Source organism: Microcebus murinus, chromosome 2 (assembly GCF_040939455.1).
Source record: "Microcebus murinus isolate Inina chromosome 2, M.murinus_Inina_mat1.0, whole genome shotgun sequence".
Classification (NCBI taxonomy): Eukaryota; Metazoa; Chordata; class Mammalia; order Primates; family Cheirogaleidae; genus Microcebus; species Microcebus murinus.
This window is the reverse complement of record NC_134105.1, coordinates 116,760,145-116,783,091: the sequence shown is the minus strand read 5'-3', so window position 1 is coordinate 116,783,091 and position 22,947 is coordinate 116,760,145. Positions and strand designations below refer to the sequence as shown.

Genomic DNA, 22,947 nt, shown 5'->3' with positions numbered 1-22,947 from the left:
ACAATTATGTTATTTCCTCCACAAACTCAGAATCCCAGGAGCAGAGAAAATTGACAACTGTGTCAATCAGCTTCTGAGTATTGGCAAAGCAGAAAGTCAAGAGATAAGAGAATTAAGTAAGGGTGCTTGTGTAAAAGAAATAGAAAATTCCTGGGGTGAGACTGAAGATTTTGCTAATTTGCTCTAACACGAAGGACTTACATAAGTACTTACATAAGTACCCTTGTTTTGCCACCCTTGGTCTGTTTGGTATTGATTTACCATTTGATTTCATTCTGGTCTCTAGCTTGCTCACCACAGGTTCTGACTGATATTCTGTTATGTTACCCTAGAGTGTGGGAAGTAACATACAACAGCTAGAAGATACCAAGGTCATAGTAAGTGACATAATTTTCCAGCACACTAAATGAAACTACCAAGGTAAAGATACGAAAAGGTGTTAAATGTTGTATAATAATTGGTTACCTCTTAAGTTAGAGCTCTGACTTGATAATATGATTTTTATGGTAATAGCATATATGTGCAGTAGATCTTCTTCTCTTAATTGATTCTTTGCATTTCACAGAGGACTCAATATATATTAAAACACAAATATGTGCTTCAGCATGAAGATATTGAAATGTTCTAAAGATAATAGCAGTTATATTTACACACTCTGCTAACAAAAATTGAATTACATTTTTCTTTTAGAAAGATTTTAGATTATTTTTAATTAAAACAATGCCTTATATTAATCCAGCTAGTTCAATTTTCAGGTTTATCATTTCCTTGTCCATTCCATAGCTGCTTCTCTTTCCAATGTACATTCATTTCAATCAAGGCACCAGGAGCAGCTGCAATGAAGCAAGCAGCGTTGGAAGCCAATGGCTAAAATTAGATTATCAATGACATTTACTTATACTTTCAAGGCTGAAATTTCAGGGTACAACATTTTCTCCTGAAAGGAGACACTTCTCCATCATTGTAATGCAGCCTTTCTGTTACCAGATTACACCCCTATTACATCATTGGGTAGTGAAACTGACCCAAAATAGAAAGTGAAACCGTATACTTTTTCTGCCAAGAGAAAGGCTAAAGACAAAATTAAGTAATGGACTTGTTTTCATAAGATTATTTTGACCAGTGCCCTCTTAATTAGGGAGAGATGTTTGTTCAAGAGAAGTAGTAGTACCAAAGAGGAAGGAAGTATAATGTAGCTGACATGAGCACAGGGAAAGGAGTCTAGATTTTCTCCCACACCCCCTGGGCTACCCTGACGCCAGTCATCAGAGACCAGGAGAGTTTAGAATTTGTGGCCATTGTTTTCTTTTTCTTTCTTTCTTTTCTTTTTTTTTTCTTTTTAGTAAACAAATGCTTTATTTGAACCACTCTAAAAGCCAAATGCTTTGTTTTCCTTGCTTCAGAGAATGCCAATTTCATCTTGTGGTGAAAAAAAAAAAAACAAACATTTTTGCCTAGGATATTCAGAAAGATACTTTTTACAAATATGGGTTCAGGCCAGCTATCTTTTATGTCTTCTGTTTTCATGCACACTTGTATAGTTTAGGAACATATAAGTAGTTTCTCAAAGCACTTTTCCTGATGTTTTATGCCATCTCTTTTCAGGAAATCCACAGAGCATGTGCATGTCTCATTAGAGCGTGTGTATTACATGATCAGTGAAAACTCGTACATACTATATCATCAGTCATTTGCAGACATGCCTTATATCCCTTCTCCCCGTTCCTGTCTGCATTGCAAGGGGCACCTGGAGGGAGAGCGCCAGATCCCAACGCACCACTGTCCAGTCCAGTCATTCATTGCCGCTGCTTTTCAGGAGTGTCCGTCGCTGTGCAGCGCGAACATCCACACGGGGATGCACTGCTCTGGAAAGCCCTCCTGCTTCTCCTGGCCCAGCACCACCAGCCCACTCTTCCTAATGAGGCTTCGGAGGATGTCCATGTCCCGGGTCACGCTGCTGTCAGAGAGATCGAAGACACAGCCCTCCCGCGCCACATTGTCCTTCAGTATGATGACGCCGTTCCCTTTCAAGCCATCTCGGCACCGGGAAAGAAATGCAAGCAGGTCCTTGTCAGTCAGGTACCCTACAGGTGGGGCCAAGTGGACGGGGGAACAGGATGGAATGGAGGGTAGGGAGAGAGGTGAGTAGGAAAGAACACAGAGCTAAGAATCAGGAGACCAATGGTTCATTCATTCTTGAATTATTTAATAGCCTTGTTTTGGCTGCAGGAAGCTTTGAAAATGTAGGTGAGAGGACACATGTCCTCTTTGAGGAGGCTCAGTCCCCTGTCTATAAAGTAGATATTATATTGCCTGGCCTATCTACCTCACGGGCATGAGATAAATTATTTGTCTACCCCATGAGTCCCTCCATGTCCCTGGAGAAGCCCTCCATGACCACTTTTTCAGGTCTCCTACACACACACACACACACACACACACACACACACACACACACACACAGCAAAATCTAGTTCACTGCTGTCTCATTTCCTGGGGATTTAAATCTAAGAATGTCTAGTTTAGACATCTCTGCCAGTAAATGAAGATTAACCTTTTTTGGCCCCGCTTTTAAAATTTTTTCAAGTATTTACATTTCTTCAAGGATTTAGGTTGGTGGAGCAAGTGCCTTTGGACCCACATAAATCCCCCAAGAAATGTAGATTTCTGGTACAGAGAATGTTCGGGGAGGAATCTGGAGGTTCAGAGCTGTTTGGGAGTCCACATGACCCCGAAGCCTGGCTAACTGCTGTAACCACAGCCATCGCTAAACCTTTCCTGTGTCCTCATGAGGCTCAAACGTCATCTTCTCTAGCTGAGAAGGGGGGAGGGGCAGAGACAAGGCCACGCAGGACTAACCGGAGACCCACTGAATCCAGATGACGTCGTATCTCCCGAAGGGGGGTGTGAATTCCTGCAGGCTGTAGCAGTGGTAGCTCTCTACCTTGTCTCCTGCAACCTGCAGGTAGTTCTGGGCTTCGAGGAGGAAAGATTCCATCATGTCCACGAGTTCCACGCTGTTGAAAACCGGCAACAAGACATGCTTGCTCACCCTTCCTATCCCAGAGCCGCAATCCAAGGCGCAGTCTGTTCCAGCTCTCCCGGAGCCCTGCAGAAAGGGACCTTGACACCTCAAGTGCAGAGAGCAACTCGGAGTCTTGGACACTCCCATTACCTCTTTAAATCAACTTTATTTAGGCCAATTTGATACAATAAAATGTACCATTTTAAGGGTACAATTCAATGAGTTTGGACAAATGTATACAGTCATGTATCCACTGTCCCAATCAAGTCATAGAACATTTGATTACCTTTTTCCAAAAAATACCTAAACATTTCTAGCTCTGCTTTCTTTATTTTATCCAAATATGGGTCTTTAAAATAATTGTAAACTAAAATTAAAAAAATAATATCTTAGGTTTAAACACTTAGTAATTTTCTCCAAGCAATGAGCTATTTGTAACCCTATGAAGATAGAACTTTGATGAGTAAATTTGGTTCAAATCCACAGCTAAATGGATCTGTACTGTAGGTTATTGTTCTGAAGAAGAAGAAGAAAGCAGAAGGAAGGAGAAGGAGAAAGAGAAGGATAAGAGGAAGAGGAAGAAGAAAAAGAAGAAGAAAGAAGGAGGAGGAGGAGGAGGAGAACGAAGCAGCGAGAGCCTTTCTGAATTTTAAAATTACTTTAAAAATTCATTCAATAGAAACATTTGAATTTATATTGGGATAAGTGAAATTTTATTTTTCTAGACTGATTTTTAAGGGCTCCGAATTATCTACTCATCTTGTGTGGAACGTAAATTTTGGGACCTGAGCTGAAGAATCCTAATTATTGATTCTGGAGACAGGATTTTATTACATATCCAGCCCTGATGGCCCACAGAATGTTCATGTGAATAAAGGGTAGTTTCAACAAAGTTTCCTTGTCTCCTTTAATACTAAAAGTTGTTTTATGGGTTTTTTTAAACCAGAAATTACATGATTTACTGGGCATGAAACTCTGAAAGCTGATTTTTAAGTAGGTCTGTGCATTAAATTAACTAGAGGTGAGGGGATGATGGGGAGGTGGTAGGTTTAGGGAGAAATCAACCAATGCAAACTTTCTCAAACTTGCATCTATAAAATTTTTAAAGTTTCTGATTTATGAAGATTCAGCTGGTCTAAATTATTTAATCACAATTGGGGTGACTGCTGAATAGGTTTCGTGCTAGAAATTACAGTAACAAGATACTTGAAGTTGCCAATCAAGATCTTAAGGAGAAAGCCTACTATTGATTTCTCAGGAACTAAGAATTAAAAAAAAAAAAAATTGGCTAAAGATCAAAGGTGAAGTATGAGCAGAGGGAAACATCAAAAAAGTAACTTTCTAGTCAACCCCAAAAGCCTTCCTTATGCTAGAAAAGTACAATAAAGAACAAAAAGTAAAGCAATTATAACTTCTTTTCGAATGGAATAATAATAACCATAATTATGGAATAGTTATATGTAGCAAGCTCTTTACATCTATAATAAATACAATAATCAAAAAAACCCCACAAGGTAATGATTATCATCCCCATTTTGGAGATGAGAAAATTAAGATTTCTAATACTATATATCTAATGGCTGAACTAGAATTTGAACAGGAACTATCTGAATCCAAAGCCAGTTCTACATTAAGGATGTCAACTCAAGTGACAACTCTTATTCTCTTATTAGTCTGTCTAATGTGATGTTAAAAAGAATTTATAAGGCCTGATTCAATTCAACAAGAAACAGATCTATGATTGATTAGTGATGTCTGCCTTGAGTATAGGAAGGGGAAATGGTGGTACATTGCCATGTGCTTGCCATTTCTACTTATACTATGCCACCTCCCACATTCAAATATTATAATTTAAACTAAATTAATTCAGAAAAATGCCTAGGCTAAAGATTTATGTCATGAATGCTATAAAAGAAGCATCTGCTAAGTAAATTCATAACAGAAATGAGATGGGGGAAAATATAAAGAAGTTATTTTAAGCCAAAAAATGATTTTATTACAAATTTGTATGCTCAATTTGTATGTATTCTAATTCATTATTATTACTTGGCCCTAAAACAATAGAAGCCCTAAAAGCCTCTATTGGTCATCTTGCTCTCATTGGTGTAGCAAGTCATTTTAGAAGTAGAACCATCAAACAATAAAGCAAAGAGACCTTAGAAATCTATGCCAGTGGATTTCAAGAGGGTTGTAGCAGCTGAACTCTTTTTTCTCAATGAATAGACAAACACGAAGCTGCCCTGGTTAAAGTGAGGCAGGGCCTCACCCACTCAACCTTCTCATCATTCTCCCAGGAAGACCTTGAGAATCTCAGCAAAACCCTAGAGTTTTTAAATCACTGATGTCTAATTCTCCTGCTTTTTCGGACAAAGAAACTGAGGTTCAGAGAAGTGAAATATTTGAAATAGAACTTTCTTGAAAACTAGCATCCTCTAATTAGTATTTTTCACTAATTTTGAGGTGTGATATCTGACTATAGTTATTCTTTAAACTATTGATATTTACAAACACAAAAATGGTGCCTCTCACTCAAATCCTGTGTATCTCTAGCCTCTCCCCACTATTGTCTGGTTCTCTTTATTCCATTTCATTCTACATAGTTGGCACTGCCTCCCATATCTTGGCCCCAAGATTCTTTCTGTCTCTCATTCACATGCAGCTCCTCTGAAAAGGGATATTTAAAGACTGATCCCAGGGACATGTCTTGCTTCTTGGACACCGTGGCTGCCTGAAGCTGTGAAATCTGATGCCCTCACATGAATGTGACTAGAACTACATGCAATGTGTGATTTCAAAACAAGACTTTCATTACTGTTATTTTCATTGTCCTTTATTATGCTATCTTCATATTTATATATTCATATAAATTCATATACATTCATGTAAAATAGTAAAATACTATTAGGAATTTCATTGTAGTTTTACGTCTGCCTACATGTTTTGTTTAGAAGAACATTAAGTTCATCCAGTATTGTTAAAAACTAAAATGAAAGCACTTCACGCCACTGTATAAAACCCAGGAAATACAATGTTAGATCCAGGTTTTTCAGTCATCCAATCCCTGAAAAATGTCAAAAAATAAATACCATCAAATACTGATCACTTGGAAAAAATACGGATTACTTTTTATTAATTACTACTTCCCCCACTAGAAAGCTCAAACTGAAGAGAGTTATGAGCTACCATTGACATCACCTTGATATCACATTTGCAACTAGTTTAAACACCTTTTCCCACTGTCCCATGTCACTAAGTGTTGAAAGGAAAGCAAAACTTGAAATTAAACAATCTGCCTTTTCTCAGTTGACATAAGAATAAATCATGTCAGATACTCAGATTGCCTAACTCCTTGTATCTTGACCTGAATGCTAATTTTGTATATTATAGTATTAAGGTCAAAGTATCAAAATATCATCCCTTAAAAAGGACCATGTTTGTACTTAAGAGTTCACGGCTTTACAATGAGCCTAGTCTACTAAGAAGGACTCCTTATATTTGTTTGAAAGGAGCAGGCTGCCTCTTTTCCAACACAAATATTGCGAGCACAAGGCTGTTTCCTTTCCCAGGTCCGTGGGCGTGCTTACGGGCTCTGTCTGACCAGCACCCCTGTGGTCGGCTTGGCATTCCACACGGAGTGACAAGACAGCTGGATTACTAACTAAGCTTCTGAAATGCTTCAGGATCAAAGTCGGCCTCACCACGAGGCAAGCGGGAGGGATTGCTTTGGGTCAGACTGGAGGAGGGTTGAGGTCTATGGTCCACCAAAAAGGAAAAGAAAAAAAAAGGGGATTTTTTTTTCAGCTTCAGGAGACAAATGGAAAAAATATGTCATGCTTAAGAGCAGGGAGTTTGGTGTCAGACAGACCTGCCTGGGCTTAACTCCCAGTTCTGACTCTTACCAGCTGTGTAACCTTGACAACTTACTTAACCTTTCCAAGCCTCAGTTTCCACAACTGTAAAAACAGAGCTAATAATAGCATTTACCTCCAAGAACTGCTGTGAAGAGTCACTGAGACAATGTTTCTAAAGTGCTTAGCAGAGTAACTGAGCATCTCAGAATAAGCACTCAATGAAATCAGTCAGCAATGCTGATTTAAAAATACTCCAGGTTACCCTGACCTGTAAACACACATGGATGTTATCCGCAGACTCCCTGGTTCTTTACGGCTGCAGTTGATGTCCAGACACTTCAGTCCTGTAGATATCCCATCCTGACCACAGTTTCTCCACTGCCACCTCTGGACGCTCAGGCGCCGGGTGCTCCAGGGAGGCTGGATGTGAAGTGAACCACACTTCAACACTAGGACTATTCTTACTATTATGCTGCTAATAGGTTGACGGACTAATCCCACAGCCTCATATTTACAATGCATCCTCTACCAGCATAAAATAGGCTCCAAATTTCAAACAAATGGCTTTATAATGAATTGGAACAGAACGTCTTTGTGTCTTCAGCAGGACCAACAGCAGTTAATAAAGCTACAGGGGTTAAATCTAGTCTAACAACAAAATGAAGTTTCTGAAAACATAATGAACACACTATATGAAAGCCTGTTATTAGTAGTAGCATGAATTAGATTTGCTGAGTACTAGCTTTGTGCACTAAAGCAGATCCATGATATGTAGTACCCCATTTGATCTTCGTATTGTCCTGTGCGGTAGCTTGTGGTGTCACGCCCTCATCACAGGTGAGAAAACTGAGGCTTAGTGTATTCAAGTAACAAGCCCAAGGGCGCTTATACATTGAGCAGAAGAACCCATGATGACTTCAGAGCCCAACATTTTGGCCCCGAAGCTATGCTGTCTGTCTCCACATGACACAAAAGTAAGAAAGCCTGAGTTCACCCAACACCAGGACTACAAAGGGATAGCATTCTTTCAGGGCAAAATCTAAACCATGTATAAAATAATATGAAGGGATTCTACTGTCATTATTTTTAAACTGAACATAAACATGCATTTCCTTACTACGTCTAATTTTTATTATAGGGAATCAGTAAGTCAAGTCAAGATCCCAAAGGGTATGATATTTCATCAATCATCTGGGTGTCAACTGTTTATTTATAAGACTCTAAAAGAGATGTCTTCTTAATTCACAAATTGCAATATCAGCACTGCTAGTTCACCTTCCCCTGAAGCATGTAAGATTAGCTGGTACTAGGAGGGTGAATTGCCAAGTGGGATAAACCAATGGTTTAGTGTGGTCCACCCTTTTTGAGCATCTTAAAATAGGTTTTAGGCTGAACTCTCTGCGGAGCTGTGTAAGTTTAACCTGGCAAGTGGCAACACAGAGGCATGTGAGCTCGGTGTTTGCAAGGATTCCGCCTTCTCATCAAGCTACAGTCAGTAGTATTACTCACCCCAACAAATTTCCTGAGAAATTCCCGAGAGGCCTGGATATCTGGGCCAGAGAGTTCAATGAAATTTCCCATCATACCCTCTTCCGTGGCTGGTACTTCTTGGTAGAAAAGCTTAGCTCTGGCATAGAACTGCATCTCGCCATTGATGACTTGGCTTGTTAAAGCATACAATTTCACTGCCAATGAAATATCATTAATAGTTATTAATATTTCTATGATAGAACAAGCTCAAGCTTATGCACTGCATTTCCTCTTAAAAGCCTATGAATTTGTGCTGTAGATGAAAGAGCACTGGTTTGAAGTCAAAAGCTTTGGGTTTGAGTTCTGGCTCCATGATTCACTTGCTATATAACCCTGGGGAAATGTCTTAACCCCTCTGATCCAAAGGGATCTCGTCTATAAATCACAATCACATGGAATTTTCAAGATTTAATAACTCCATAATTTAATAAGCCTATAGCTTATCACTGTATAGGTTTAACAACGTTAGCTACATTAGGATAAAGAATGTCATCAATTTCATGGTGAGTTTTATTTCTAAGCTCCAAATGTTTTATGAGAATTTTGTCATTAATCCTTATTCTAATCACAAGGTAGAGGCAGCTAATTTTTTTTATCTTTTTCAAGCAACAAATATCCAAATATGTCTTTATACCAAGATTATAGAAATGTACTTGAGCTCTGTATTATGAAAATAAAATAATAAAAATAGATATAATATTTATTGAGCCACTATTCTGTGCCAGGCAGTGTGCTAGGCACAGTTCACATGTACATTGTCATTTCATTCTTTTGAAAGACACATGAGGTATTATTTTAAGACACTTATTTAAAAAAAAAATGTGTCACAACTTCTGAAGAGTAAATGAGAGTGTATGTGAGCATGTTTTGTAGATCAAAATTCAATCATGCAGATATAAAGTATTTTCATTAAAAGACATTCAGGAGGAAATGATAGAAAGTAGATTAAAGGGAGGAACTTCTGGTTCAAGATAATAGGCTGAGAACATGCATCTGTCTTCCCTCCCTCCCAATACTCCCTAAGAATTGTCTTAATAGACTAAACCCATAACAGTGAAGAAAATAAGAGGGTATCACTGATGGATTCATAATTCCAGTAAAATTTCTGAAAGACAAAAAGCAGATAGAACAAAATAAAGAGTCTGCAAACTACAATAGTTTCAAGAAGAAATTACATTCCAGACTTGTAGCCAACAGGAGGTGAGTGTAAGAATGAGAAGAGAAGCCAAAAAAAAATAGAAGTGTTAATCAAAGCTCTGTCTTAGAGAACAACCAGGTGAGAGAACAAGTGCACTCTTCTGAAAGCAACAGGCAGGACAGCTGTAATTCTAGGGGGGAAAAATGTCCATCCTCTAAAAAAAGAGTAAATAAAAACCTGCCTAGGGAGAACTAGGCCAGTTAGCATTAGAATTCTAGAACATTACTCATTTTGACTACAGAAGACTCCAAGCTCTTCACTTACTCACACTTATCAGAGCCCGGTAATGTCTACCTGCCCATGTAGAGCTTCTCATTATCCTTTCTATTTAGGGGACAAGTACATAACAGAGGAAACCTTATCCACTACCTAGAATCATTTACCCTGTCCTTTAATCCTAAATATGGGTAAACAATGATCTTCAGACATATAAGAATAAAGTAGCAGTCTGAAAAAAAAAAAAAAAGATCGAGATAAACAATCAAAACCAAACTCAAAGAGAAATAATTCATGAAATGGGTGAGAATTTAAACCAAAACAAACAAAAAACCCTTCATATATCCTTGAAGAGATATGAGAACTGGTGCATTCATAAATTAATGATAAGTTTCCAAAAAAGTATAATTCAAAGAATAACAAAGAATTTTAAGAAATTAAAATTTTGATAACCAAAAACTTTATAATATAAAATTGAGTAAATTTCTAGGATATAAAACAAACAAACAAAAAAAGATATGGAAAACAGAAGTAAGAAGACTAGACCCACAAAAGCAATTCAGAAGGCCCAATATCAAGCTAATTGGGATTTGGGAAAATTAATAAAATGGAGGGAAGAAAATTATTAAAGAAATAATAGAAGAAAATTTCTTGGAGCTGAAAGAGGTTGTAAGATACAACATTGCTAAGCAGCATGAATTTAAAAAAAGACAGATTTACACACATCCTTAAGAAATTTCAAAACAGAAAGAATAATAAGATCTGAAAAGTCATTTAGAAATAGAAAAGTGGTTGACCTTCAAATAGGGTTGCCAGATTTAGCAAATAAAAATACAGAACTCACAGATTTGCATTTCAGTTAAACAATGAAAGATTTATTAATGTAAGCATGTCTGAAATATTGCACATTTCTGGGACATACTTATGCTAAAAAATTATTTGTTGATCATGTTAAATTTAACTGGGAAACCCTAAGTTCAAAGAACTAGAATCAGACTTATATCACAGATCTCATCAGAAACACTGGAAAACAATGGTACAGTGCCAGCAATAGTCTGAGGAAAAATTATTTTGAAGCCAAATTTAATACCCAACCAAACTGTCAAAGAATATTTACCTCCCATAGATTTATTCTTCAGACGTTTCTTGAAGCTATATTCCAGCCCAATGAGGGTTAAAATCAAGAGAAGATGCACCATGAAAGATGATGCAATTAACCCAGAAATCCAATGAAAAGAAATCCCCAAATGACAGCTATTTATCAGATATGGAAATAAATCAGTTTATATTAGAAGAGAAAACATAGGCTTCAAAACCAATATCTTCAAGCAGTAGAATGATCTTGACCCTAGACAGAATAGGCAAGAAACCAAGGGATATTATTAATATTCTAAGAAAGACATATTTTTAATGTTAACCACCAAATATAAAAGATAATTGAAAGCTCAGAGCAAAATACACAATACTTCCAAAACATTATGATCAGGGTGTGAAACAAAACAAAATATAGCATAATTTTGAAGAGAAGGAATCTAAGAAAAAAAGAAATTATCCTTAACTAGGAACATTTTTCTTCAGATCACCCCAAGATTGTGACATTGGACTAGTATACTACTTGTCTAAGAATTGAACAATTGGTCCCACATTTTTATTCTAAAAGTTAGAAATCCAATAAATACTTATATTACTATGACTATATTCCATCTATGGAATTACATCAGTATTTTCCAACTTGAAGACACTAATGCCAATATTTGGACCCTAAATGACCATGAATTTGCTGAAAGGAATACAGGAATCAGTTTCCATGTAGTGTATCATTTTCTGGAGGTTAACTATTATATACTATATCCCCCATACATATTACTATTAGGTATAGATTTTTATTTTAAAAGTACAAATCTTTAAAAAGTTTTAATAAATGCATAGAAGCTTTTTTGACATTTTGTGCACAAACTAGCTGCAAATTGAGAAAATATAACATTAAAGGGAAGGTCCTCATGTTCAAAAATACTGGGAACCACTGACCTAAACCAATCTTCGTTTCCTAGCACCGGGTAAAGTGTGTAAACTGCAGGTGGCTCAATAAATGCTTATAAATTCAACAGGGGTGACAAAAATCAGGCATCACCATCCCAATAATATGACTGTTCCAAATTCTTCTGGATGTCTCAGAAAATCAGGCTGGAAAATCACAGCTCACAGAGTCTGCCCAGGCTGGAACGCTGCTCTGGCATCACTGGCAAGCCACAGCCCAGGGCTCTCCTTGATCCAACCAAAGCAGCAAAACAGCCACTCTCAGTCATCACCTGCTCAAGTCAACTAGTTGGTGCAGTCTATTAAAACTCTTAATCTAGAAATGGGAATGGTCTCTTATGCCAGCAACATTTAGACCACAAGAGAATGCCAGTCTCAGCAGGTATCAGACTCAATCGGTGGACTTTTATGGTTATTGGCTTGAGTTCTCATTTTCACCTAATTGACAGCAGCATTTCACTAAAAAAGATATATGAGGTGTCATGGCCAGCCCCAGCTTCTCCCCTCCTGATAGCTCCTGAAGTTGTTCATGTTGACCCAGATAAGGCAATTAGTTGCCAGCCTATGCCTTTTTCCTATAGATACATATCAAGTGACTTGTTCTTATAGAACTGCAATAGCTCTTTGAAACTTGGAGTGGTCAAAGACAGAGACTATACATTCTATTAGTTCTTAATACAACACGGTATTTTTTCCTGGACCTACATTATGAACTGAATTTCCAGGGACCTCCAACTGTTCACTTGTGACAAAAAGGAAAATAGAGTACAAGTTCATTTACTCTGAAGGAGAATAAAGATCTTATGAACTTTCCAGGAACTTTCCTTGGATAGTTATGAATGAACTATCTAAGAGAGTGGACACCAAGAGAACAATTCATCCATGATTCAGTTATAGACACCATTACAACACCCAGGAAACAAGAAACATAAAACCCAATTTCTCTCTCATGGGACATAACAACCCAGCAGGAAGGAGTTCAGTCATACATTGCTGCATGTGCAATGAATGGTACAAAGAACAATCGCCTTGAGTTTCCACAGATGTCTATAAGTAGAAGCAAGATGATTCCAAAAAGACCTTGGCCATAAAGGATGCCCTTTGATTTTGGTTAGCAAAAAATGAGAAAGATTTCTAATCAATTTAAAGACAATTCAATTTTTCAAATTAGTAAAGGATACAAATGGAAATGACAATAAGAAATAAAAAATAGTAAATAATTTTTTTTTCTGAAAAGGGAAGGAACTTCACATGGTGTGGATCATCTGGATAAAACTCAGAACTTTTCAAATATGTCCTTTCAGAAAGTCTTTTTCAAGTAGCAAAGGAATTTTGCTGCTCGAGTTCTCTGCTTCCGACTCTAAGATGCAAAGAAATGGGTTTACCTTGAGGTGATAAGCTATTTAATGACTTCTGCTGTTTTCTGACATAAAATTTTTGAGAAAAACAGAATAATCACTCAAAATCTTAATCTAGTCTTTAAAGGAGATATTGACCCAATATCAGAGATAGATCCAAAATGTCAAAGCAGTATTATTCAAGTTGCCAATAAAATAGAAACTTTCTGACAAACAGGAAATTTTGTTCATAGCTAAGTGCTTATCTTTGCTGAGTATCTTCTTTTATTTCATTTGTCTTTTTTTTTTTTAATGGAGATAGCTATTTTAGCCTCCTTATTCCAGATGTTAGACCTGTTTGTCAACTGGAAATTGATCTACGAGTCTCCAGAGGATATGTAGGCTAGACTTAGACAGTAATTCAGTAATTTTGAAATGATTTGAGATTGAGAATATTGGATCAAGTTAGCTTTTAATTTATAAGACAAAGAAAAAAGCCCGGTTAGGAGATGCCCTTATGAAGGGTAAAACCTTTCATAAAAGAGATTTGCAGATAAGCACTTCTCAAATTAGCCATAAAGAGGTAATGGTAAAAATAGGGAAGGGAAGGGAAGGGAAGGGAAGGGAAGGGAAGGGAAGGGAAGGGAAGGGAAGGGAAGGGAAGGGAAGGGAAGGGAAGGGAAGGGAAGGGAAGGGAAGGGAAGGGAAGGGAAGGGAAGGGAAGGGAAGGGAAGGGAAGGGAAGGGAAGGGAAGGGAAGGGAAGGGAAGGGAAGGGAAGGGAAGGGAAGGGAAGGGAAGGAGGAAAAAGTATCTTGGAGTAAGGCACCTGTAGATTTGCTTGCCAACTCTGACACTAGTTAGTTTTATGATCTTGAGTAGGTTACATAACTCATGTGAAACTCACTTTCTTTGTCTATAAAATGAGATAATGATACCTATTGTAGTAAGTCATTGACATTATTGAATGAGATGATGCAAATGAAAGCACCCAGTGTGTGGCTTGGTTAAGAATAGGAGCTCAATAAATGCTACCTCCTCACTCTAGAGGGTAGGGGAAGAGATGGCACTTTATCAATGTTTCTGGTGAAATCGAAAGGTCTGAGTGTGCCAGGCTGCCAGGAAGCTGTCATTACCAAGTCTCTGAATTGCCCAGACAGGAGCTCTAGGTTTTATTTGTTCTATGTAGACTTTAGGTGTCTGGTGTTTCTTGTCTCTAAAATAGTGTACTGCCTACCCTGAAAGTTTTAGGGGGACCTTTCTTTTTTCACTTGGAGCTAGTTCAGTGTTTCCTTACTTCTTTTCAGGCTTCCACACAAATAAGGTAACCAAAGGTGGGGAGGGACAATCCTCTTTCCCCAACTCAGCAGGGGGTCTAGCCCCTAACTACTTGCTGAGCATCTTCCTAACTCTCTATTCCTTCTAGAATACTCTACTTGAACCACTCTTAAATTTGAGAAGGCCAAAGGTCAGGAAGAGATACCGAAGACAGTTTTTTCATGCCAAGATTTGATTCAGCAGTTCCCATGCCTCCTTTTGCACCTCTGTAGAATCCCATAGTGGTCTCTATAATTGTATTCCTGTCTTAAAAACATTACCTGTGTAGGTCTTTCTCCTACAGAATACTCTTCAAGATAAGGCTGTATCTTATTTTCTTTGTAAACTCAGCACTTACCATTATGCTTAACTCATAATAGGCTTTCTTTGAATCTTCATTGAATAAGTGCTAGCTTTTTGTTTTTTGAATATATGGGTTCAACAAAGATGTGAATGGTTATATGGAATACCTGACATAAGCACACACAAGTCATGTCTTTGCTATAGTTTATGAAATATCTGTCCTCTTAATTAGGCTTCCCAAATAATTTTTTAGAAATAGTAACTATCATTGATCAAACATGCATATATACAATACATTTGCAAAGCATTTATATAGAACTAAATATGTAAGATGCACATTATATATCCATTCTACAGAAGAAGAAACCAAGCCATGAAGAGGTTCACTAAATGGCCAAAGGTCAAGTAACTAGTGAGTGACATAACTGGGATTTGAAGCAAAGGCTATTTAAATCAAAAACCGTAGCTCATCCATCTCACTCTCTGTACCTATAATGTGTCTGCTCAGTAAAAAGGGAAATTATATTTTCTTCGTTTCTTTAAAGAGAAAAATAACCTTGCAGCATTTTGCATTTTCATTCAGAGATAACAATGAACATCTGAAAAATGATTCACTGTACAATGAGTCTGTGCAGCAATGCCTGCCACAGGGACGAAATCAATTTGAAAAATATCATTTGCTATGTGGTGAGTTTCATTCTGGAAGTTCCAAGAGTTTGATAAGAAATGTTTGTGTTAACTCTGGCTTTTGACTATGATGGCAAAAGGGTAGCTATTGTTCTTAATTTCCTCCCCAGAGACTGATTCTTCTACAAGAGGATTAATGAAGGAGGGGGGTTATAATATTTAGTGAGTACTTCCTATGTGCCAGGAATTATGCTATACACTCTCATATTATCTCTTCACATGATCTCTTTTAATCCTTATAAGGACTCTACAAGACTGGAGTTATAATAATTATTTTTACAAATGAGTCATGAGAGAGTCAGGGAGACTTAGTAACTAACTCAATATCACATAGAATAGAAGTAGGATAGCCAGGTCCTAACACATGCCTATTCAGATACAAAGCTTTTGGTCTTTCTGCTAAACCACATGGAACCATTGTTCTAAATATGAAGTTAGTCTAAACCTTTAATAATGTCCAAGAGTAACAGATTCTTGCTCGATAATATAATTAATAAATATTCATTGATTTTCTTGTATTCAGAAATATATTAATAGGTAGCACTAGAAGAATTATTGAGGGTTAATTTATGTGAACATCTCCAACTGGGCCATATATAGACCCCTTTGAGCACTGGTGAACACAATCGAAATTTACACTGGCTTGTTTTCTTATTCTACTTTCTATGTGTTCACAAACAGCCACCTTTGGAAAATTTGCTCACTCCACGACTCCAACTGAACTTTGGCTGGTAGAACTAGAGTGTATAAACCTACTTACTGGCTTGCCTATCCTGGTGATCTTAATAGAAAGCCAGTGCTCTTTATAGACTATATTTTCTATTCCTGCCAAATCAAAAAATATGGTAAAACTTATACTGCTGCCCATATTAGTCAGACTTCCATTTGTTAATACATTGGGAGACAATATGATGTAGCAGTTAAATGAGGAATACAGAGTCAGACCACCTGGGTTCCAATCCTTCTCCACCACTCACCACCACAATATCTTTGGCAAGTTACTTAAATCCTCCTTGCATCAGTTTTTCAAATATAAGAAGGGAAAAATAACAGCACACCTAATAGGGATGTGATGATGAACTGAGACAATATAGGCAAAACACTGAGAACACTGATAGCCTTGTTCTCACTTCTTTCTGAAGATCTGTTATGTTCAACAGCAGAGCTAAGCCTTCCACTGCATACTTTTAGTATGCATGTCCTTGCTATTCCACGAATCTCCGAAGCTAGCCAGGAATGTTTCATCAAATTTCTCCATGACTGCGCCTTGTCACATAGTGTGCTCGAGTGAGACTGGCTGCCTAACCCAGGCAGTTGGAGGGAGGAAGGAAGGAAAGAAGGAATCAAAGAGTCTGGTTAGCCACTGTTCTTTCCATAATTAGCCGAAACAACAAACTCTCTGTGCAGACCCTACAGGAGGGGTTCCCCAGCCTTTTTGAACGAAGGGCTTTATTTTCATTTCTATGAAGTCTTGAAATCATCAAGAGGAGGGGAAGCCAGCTCTAAAACACCTCAGTCGAGCTGGGGAGGGAGCATCACTCCTGGCTATGTTCTACTTCCAAACTGAAAATCATAATACTCTCTACAGCCTGAAAACTCTCATATACTGAATTAACTTTATTGCCTTTGGTAATGCCTATTCTAGAGAAGTCTACAGGATGGCTTTTATAGAGGGTCAGCTCAGAGGAAGGAAAGGAAGAAACTAATACTGAAGATTAAGTACTTTCACCTATATACCTACATTTAATCCTTCAAACATCCCTGCTACAATTTTGAGGGAAATGATGCTCAGAGGATTTGGAAACCTACACAGGCTACCTCTATAGCAGGAGCAATGCAAGAATTTGAATTCAGGGCTTTGGTAACCTTCGATTAATTATTAGTAAAAGGCCACTTAATTTATCAATCAGGTATTTATTGAGTTTTTTTCTATGTCTCGGGAAACATTGTAAATGCTAGATATATAAGTACAGAATAGGGAAAAATAGATGAATCTTTATGCTTATAGGAACTAGAGTCCAGTAGGGGAATTAATACGTACAAATGCATCCCATAATATGTTATAACCTCCTGGGACAAAAACCAAGATTTAAGTGAGTTAATTTAGGGTTAAGGGAAGCCTTCTAATTGGATAAAGTTCACACTGGCAGATGGGAATTATACGCTGATTCCTTTCCAAACATTCAGCTTCTGCCATGAGAAGAAAAAGCTGCAAAAAATCTGAGCATTCACAGAGCTGAGAGCCTGCCTTCCCTGCACCATCAATTTTAAAAGGGAAATACAAAGTTATTTGTAGATTTGCCTCATCTACCAGATTATAAAATCCTGAAGAACAGGGGCTGCGTCTTGTTAATGTTTGAACCTTCTCCAGGGCACAGTGTTTGTTCAATAATGAGAATTCCTCAAGTGTCTCTTGCATTGAATATGACCGAACTGATCAGAAAGATGCCTGGCGTTTCTGTCTCTAAAACCAATGTTTTTCCCTTGTGGCAGAAACATTTACTTGTGACCAAATATACATGTGGTCCCTTCACATTGCCCAGCATCCTTGCAGTTCCAGGCAACAGATTCTAAACAGATGTAATGTATGTCCTTTGGGGCCAAAATATTTAAGAGCTGGTAAACAAACCTTTAGCTACTCTCTTCCCTTGCATTGGTGACTAGTGATAGTCCAGCTGGTGAAGCCTCTGTCATCCTGGATCCTTGAATGCCTTATAGGATATAGCCTCACTCCTACCCCTAAGAATACATGTTGAAAATGATGTAGCAAAAGTAAAAAAATAAACGTATGTATTCGGCTATAATGATTTCAGGGTTAGTTTGTTATTGCACCATGGCCCTGTCCATACTGACTAAGATAGCCATCAATTTCTATGACCAAATAGGTATTGTGGATGAGGCTAGTTCTGTGACTCTCAGGAGAAACTAATGCTTGGGTTGAATCATCAGGGCCAGAGAAAATAAGCAGTGACCATTTAAGCTGCAACTAAGTAAAATAAACTTTGGGTTGGAATAGACTAATTAATGGTTTTCAAACTGTGTTTATGGAACCCTCTAGGTGTTATAGAAAGGCCTCACGAGCCACTATTGAGGCTAAGAGGGCAGGCCAAGGAAAGAACTCTGCCCTCAGTCCTAAGCAGAAAAGTTTCCCTTTCTTCTGTGTTTTACATTTGGTTTGCATGGAATATTTTGTCCAAAAGTTTGCTTTTTAATAATAATGTTTTTTAAAAGGTTGGAAATCATTGATAAACCATCAGCACATTCACAAAGGAGAAAAGCAGACAAAATCAAAGTGACTATAAAATCAAAATAATTTTACTGGGTTAAAAAAAGGATTGATGCCAAATGTAATTTATAGTCTACTTGTCCAAAATTAATTTCCATCTGATTTTCATAAGATACTGTTTTATTCTAACTTTTTAATTCATTTTCATCTACTTTCAGAGAGGAGTTCCTTTTCTCTCTAGTAACTATTTTTAAAGTTTGTCAGGCATCAGCCCTTTAGTGAGTCTCTTCTCAATTATTGTAATTGATATCTTTCTTCAGTCTAATGCAACCAAGGCTGCAAGCTACTGTTATTGAGATACCGCCCAAAGAGCGTCTCCAGAAAAGCAATGGTCTGCCAATGTATGAAGTGACCAGAATATCATCACCTTTCAAATGAACTGCTCTAGTTTTTTTTTTTTTTTCCATTTGGATATAGATGAGATGTATTATGTCCTAAAAAGAATTGCTTACGGCCAGTGTGATCTCCCAGAAAGAGCCCTGGACTTTGGTTGTTGCTTTGCTATTTATCTGGACCAGACACCATCATCTCTGAATTTTCTTTCCCTCATTTAAAAAAATAAAATGGGAGGGAGAAAGTGGGAAGGTGAGAGTAAAAACTAATGATAGTTACCCTACCTATCCCACAGTGTGGCTGTGAGAATCAAAGTCAGAGATGAGAAAATAATTTTTACAAGAAAGTTGTATAAATATGAGCCAAAGGTATTTGCATTTTTAAAATTAAAGATCCCTCAGAAATGGATTGATAAAAAAGAGATTTGGGTAGGCTGCTAACATCCAGTTTCTTGAATACAAAACAAAGAATGATGTAGCCCCTTCCACAGCTGGAACCCCTGGGCACATGGAGTGCACAATGGGGCTTTCAGACAACCTTAAGAAAACAGGCTGGGCAGATACACAACCTTCCTGCTTTCACTGGGGGAAAATATAAATCAAAGGGGGGTACTTCACTCTTTAATGGTAAGTCATTTCCTCTTCAGTGCTGTTTAGAGTGCCTTGAAGTAACTACTTTCACAGAGGCTGAGAAAAGTAGCATAGACAAACCAGATAAGCTTTTTTATTGCTCTATTGTCCAATTCCCTGAAAACTGGAGGAAATAACAAAAATGGAGACAGACTCCTGCCTCATTTTTTTTTCCTAATGTTCAAAGGCCAAACTAAAATCTATCCTTTGTAGGCTATCTGATTATTCTCATGATTCAAGAAGGCCACAGAAGATTATATGTAGCGTGTGCACAAACACACACACACACATGTACATGCACACACACAAACACATTTTGGTCTATTACTGTTTAGTCTATCTTTTTAACTCTTATTTGATACATTATTGCATTAATACTGTCATATTTGAATTACCCAATTTGCCCAACTCTAAATTTTTGCAAATATTAAAAATATCCTTCTGAGTTTCTACCATCTGGATACTCAGGCAACCGACACACAGAAAGGCAAGTCGCTGAGCCTCAGGGTGCATGGAAATCTCAAAATAGAGTCCTGACTCTCCAGGCGGCACTTGATCTTTATATTCTCTACAAAAGAATGCCATTGAAACTTTTCAGCCCACTGACATTGGTTGTGCATTCTTTTAATCTGAAAAGTGTCCTTGTTCTAACTTTTCTTCTAGAAGCCCCCGCGACCTCGCACCATTCCTTCCTCAGTCATTTCCTGTCCCTTATCTAGCAGCTCTGACCCACTTACCCAGGGGAATTTTTTCCAGCAGGTAGAGGTAGCTCTGAAAGAAGTCATTGCGAATGGCTTTGTGAAGGATAAAGGACATGCTATGTCGACAGAGTTCACCGTCGGTCTTCTGCCAGCGGGATCTAAAGGCGAAATGGGCTCCTAAGTGGGCCATGGTGAAGGGGCATAATAATTATCCCCACAGAGAAAGGAAGCTTGCCTGGCTGTTTCTTTGAATTAGCCTTGTCTTCCTAAATGAACTTGAGACTGTCATTTTAAACCAGTCCCCTGTCCATCTATATCAGGACAGGCCGTCACTGGGGGGGTGGGGAGGGGCAGCACACGTGGGGTGGGGAGGTCAGTCTCTTGGCACATCCCCCGTGTCTGATTGCTTGGGCGACACCACTCCAAGCCAGCAGGTGCTAAGTAAAGATGAAAACAGGCTGAGTGAGATCCTGCTTCATCCAGGAAAAAGCACGCCTCCCTCCTTTAGCTACCACTTCAAACAGGCACAGAGCACAGCCTGCTAACACCCTGAATATTTGCTTTAATTTGATTCCTAAATTGGAATAGCCTAATTTCCATTTCAAAGAGTTGTGAATATTTTGCAGGAGATCCTGTTCCCTGATTTCCATCAGTCCTCCTAGAACACTGAATCCTCAAGTTACAAGGACCCTTCAAAGTCATCTTAGCCACCCACACTCCTTTCATCAGTACAATTTCTCCCAAATCATTTCATAGAGATGGATATGTGTTTCCTATTTTTAAGGATCTTAAAGAGATGCAATTATTTGAAAGCCCATTTTGATGTTTTGATGTTAAATACCCTTCTCAGTAAGCAAACTCGTCCATCTAGCTTACTCTAACCAACATCTATTCGTGTAAGCCTGTTTCTTCCTCTCTGCCTGCTGTGGACATGATTTTCCTCAGAAGTATGTCTATTTTTGGTACTGGGTATCTTCTGACTGTCCCTCCAGCTCCACTCTCCACTCTTTCCACAGTGCTATGTGCCCTGGGAGGCTCACCTGTATTGACTACTTCAGTGGATGCCATTGCCCTCTGGCTTCCGGTTGGGTTCAGCCAATGGAGAGTGCCGAGAAGAGACTGGAGGAGAGTGGGGGCAAGGTATTTATCATTCCCTTGGTACCTTCCCTGTGGGGATGCCGCAGGCTGACTGCATCCTGTAACAGAAAGTCATGGCTCCCGTCAGGTGTCTTCTCCTACGAATGTCCTCTCCTGGTTCTGATCATTTCTCCTTTGTCTTACTGCTTCGGGCCTAGGGATAGTGATGTGCCAGGCTGTTATGAGCCCTATTGCTTGTGATTTTTCTATACTTGCCCACATCTTTGCAAATAGTGCTTTTATTGAACTAGTTCAAATTCCCAATTTGTGAATGCCATCTGTTCCCTATAAGGACTACGACTACTGTTTTACTTCTCTAATATTCCTAACACTAAAATGTACAAGAACTTTAATACACTATCAGCCCCCATGCCATGTTCACCCACTGACCCCCTGAACATAAATATATACACATGCACGTGTACACAAATGCACACATTATGTTAGGCATCTTCCACGATGGCCCCTGCTGCTGTCAATTCAGGCTGTTAAAACATATTAACCAGAAACACTCATTTCTCCCCGTTCTGGAGGCTGGGAAGTTCAAGGTCAAGGTGCTGACAGATCCTGTGTCTTGTGAGGCTCCTCTTCCTGGTTCGTAGATGGCCCTTTTCTCATCATATGCTCATATGGCAAAAAGTAGAGCAAGATTAAGTTCTTACATCTTTTCCTACGAGAGCACTAACCCCACTCATACAGGCTCCACCTCCATGACCTAATTACCTCCTAAAGGCTCCACCTCCATCCCATCACACTAAGATTTCAACATAAAAATTTTGAGAGAACAGAAACATTTAGCCCATAGCAGTCACTAAAAGTCCCCACTTCCCTTCTGCCTGATATTCAATGTTTTCCTGTAAATCTTTTTCCTTGAGTGCTGGCTGAACTTATTGATTCATCTCTAGAGAATAAAATAAGTTTAGGTTATAACAAGACTATCTTGGGCATCTTCTTCCTCTCTCTTAGTTATTTGCCCTTTGGGAAGACAGCTGCCTACTGTGAGCTGCCCTGTGGAGAGGCCACATGTCAAGGAACCAAAGTCCTCGATCGAACATACAGGGGTGAGGAACTGAATTCTACCAAGACTCATGTGAGTGAGCTTGAAAGCAAATCCTTCCCTAGCCAGCAATTTGGCTGCAACCTGATCAGGGACCCTGAGTCAGCTAAGCCACAACCAGGTTACTGACCCACAGAAATGTGTGTTTATTCTTTAAATACATTTAGATTTATTTAAATTAATAATTTAAATTATTAAATTATTGATTAAATTAAATTAAATATTAATTTAATTTATTAAGTTATTTAAAATTATTTATTTTAATTTATTAAAATTAAATTAATTATTAATTTAATTAAATTATT

General features: G+C 38.2%; 1 protein-coding gene across 1 annotated transcript; it reads right to left on the bottom strand.

Annotated features, from left to right (window-relative positions):
* Positions 1 to 1,406: 1,406 nt before the first annotated feature.
* NTMT2 (N-terminal Xaa-Pro-Lys N-methyltransferase 2) lies at positions 1,407 to 20,780 on the bottom strand. Its single transcript, XM_012763631.2, has 4 exons — positions 20,485 to 20,780; positions 8,386 to 8,561; positions 2,860 to 3,109; positions 1,407 to 2,084 (listed from the first exon to the last, which is right to left on the bottom strand). Exons 1-4 carry the CDS (start codon positions 20,636 to 20,638, stop codon positions 1,813 to 1,815), a joined length of 852 nt encoding a protein of 283 aa, XP_012619085.1. The 5' UTR covers positions 20,639 to 20,780; the 3' UTR covers positions 1,407 to 1,812.
* Between the last annotated feature and the right edge of the window lie 2,167 nt (positions 20,781 to 22,947).

What these genes read in the sequence shown, in the direction of transcription:
- NTMT2 (XM_012763631.2), bottom strand. Translation starts at nt 20,638, where the DNA reads ATGGCCCACTTAGGAGCCCATTTCGCCTTTAGATCCCGCTGGCAGAAG. An exon ending in GCTGGAAAAAATTCCCCTGG is followed by an intron (nt 8,562 to 20,484) that starts GTAAGTGGGTCA and finishes TTTCATTGGCAG; the next exon opens with TGAAATTGTATGCTTTAACA. An exon ending in CTGGATTCAGTGGGTCTCCG is followed by an intron (nt 2,085 to 2,859) that starts GTTAGTCCTGCG and finishes CCCCACCTGTAG; the next exon opens with GGTACCTGACTGACAAGGAC.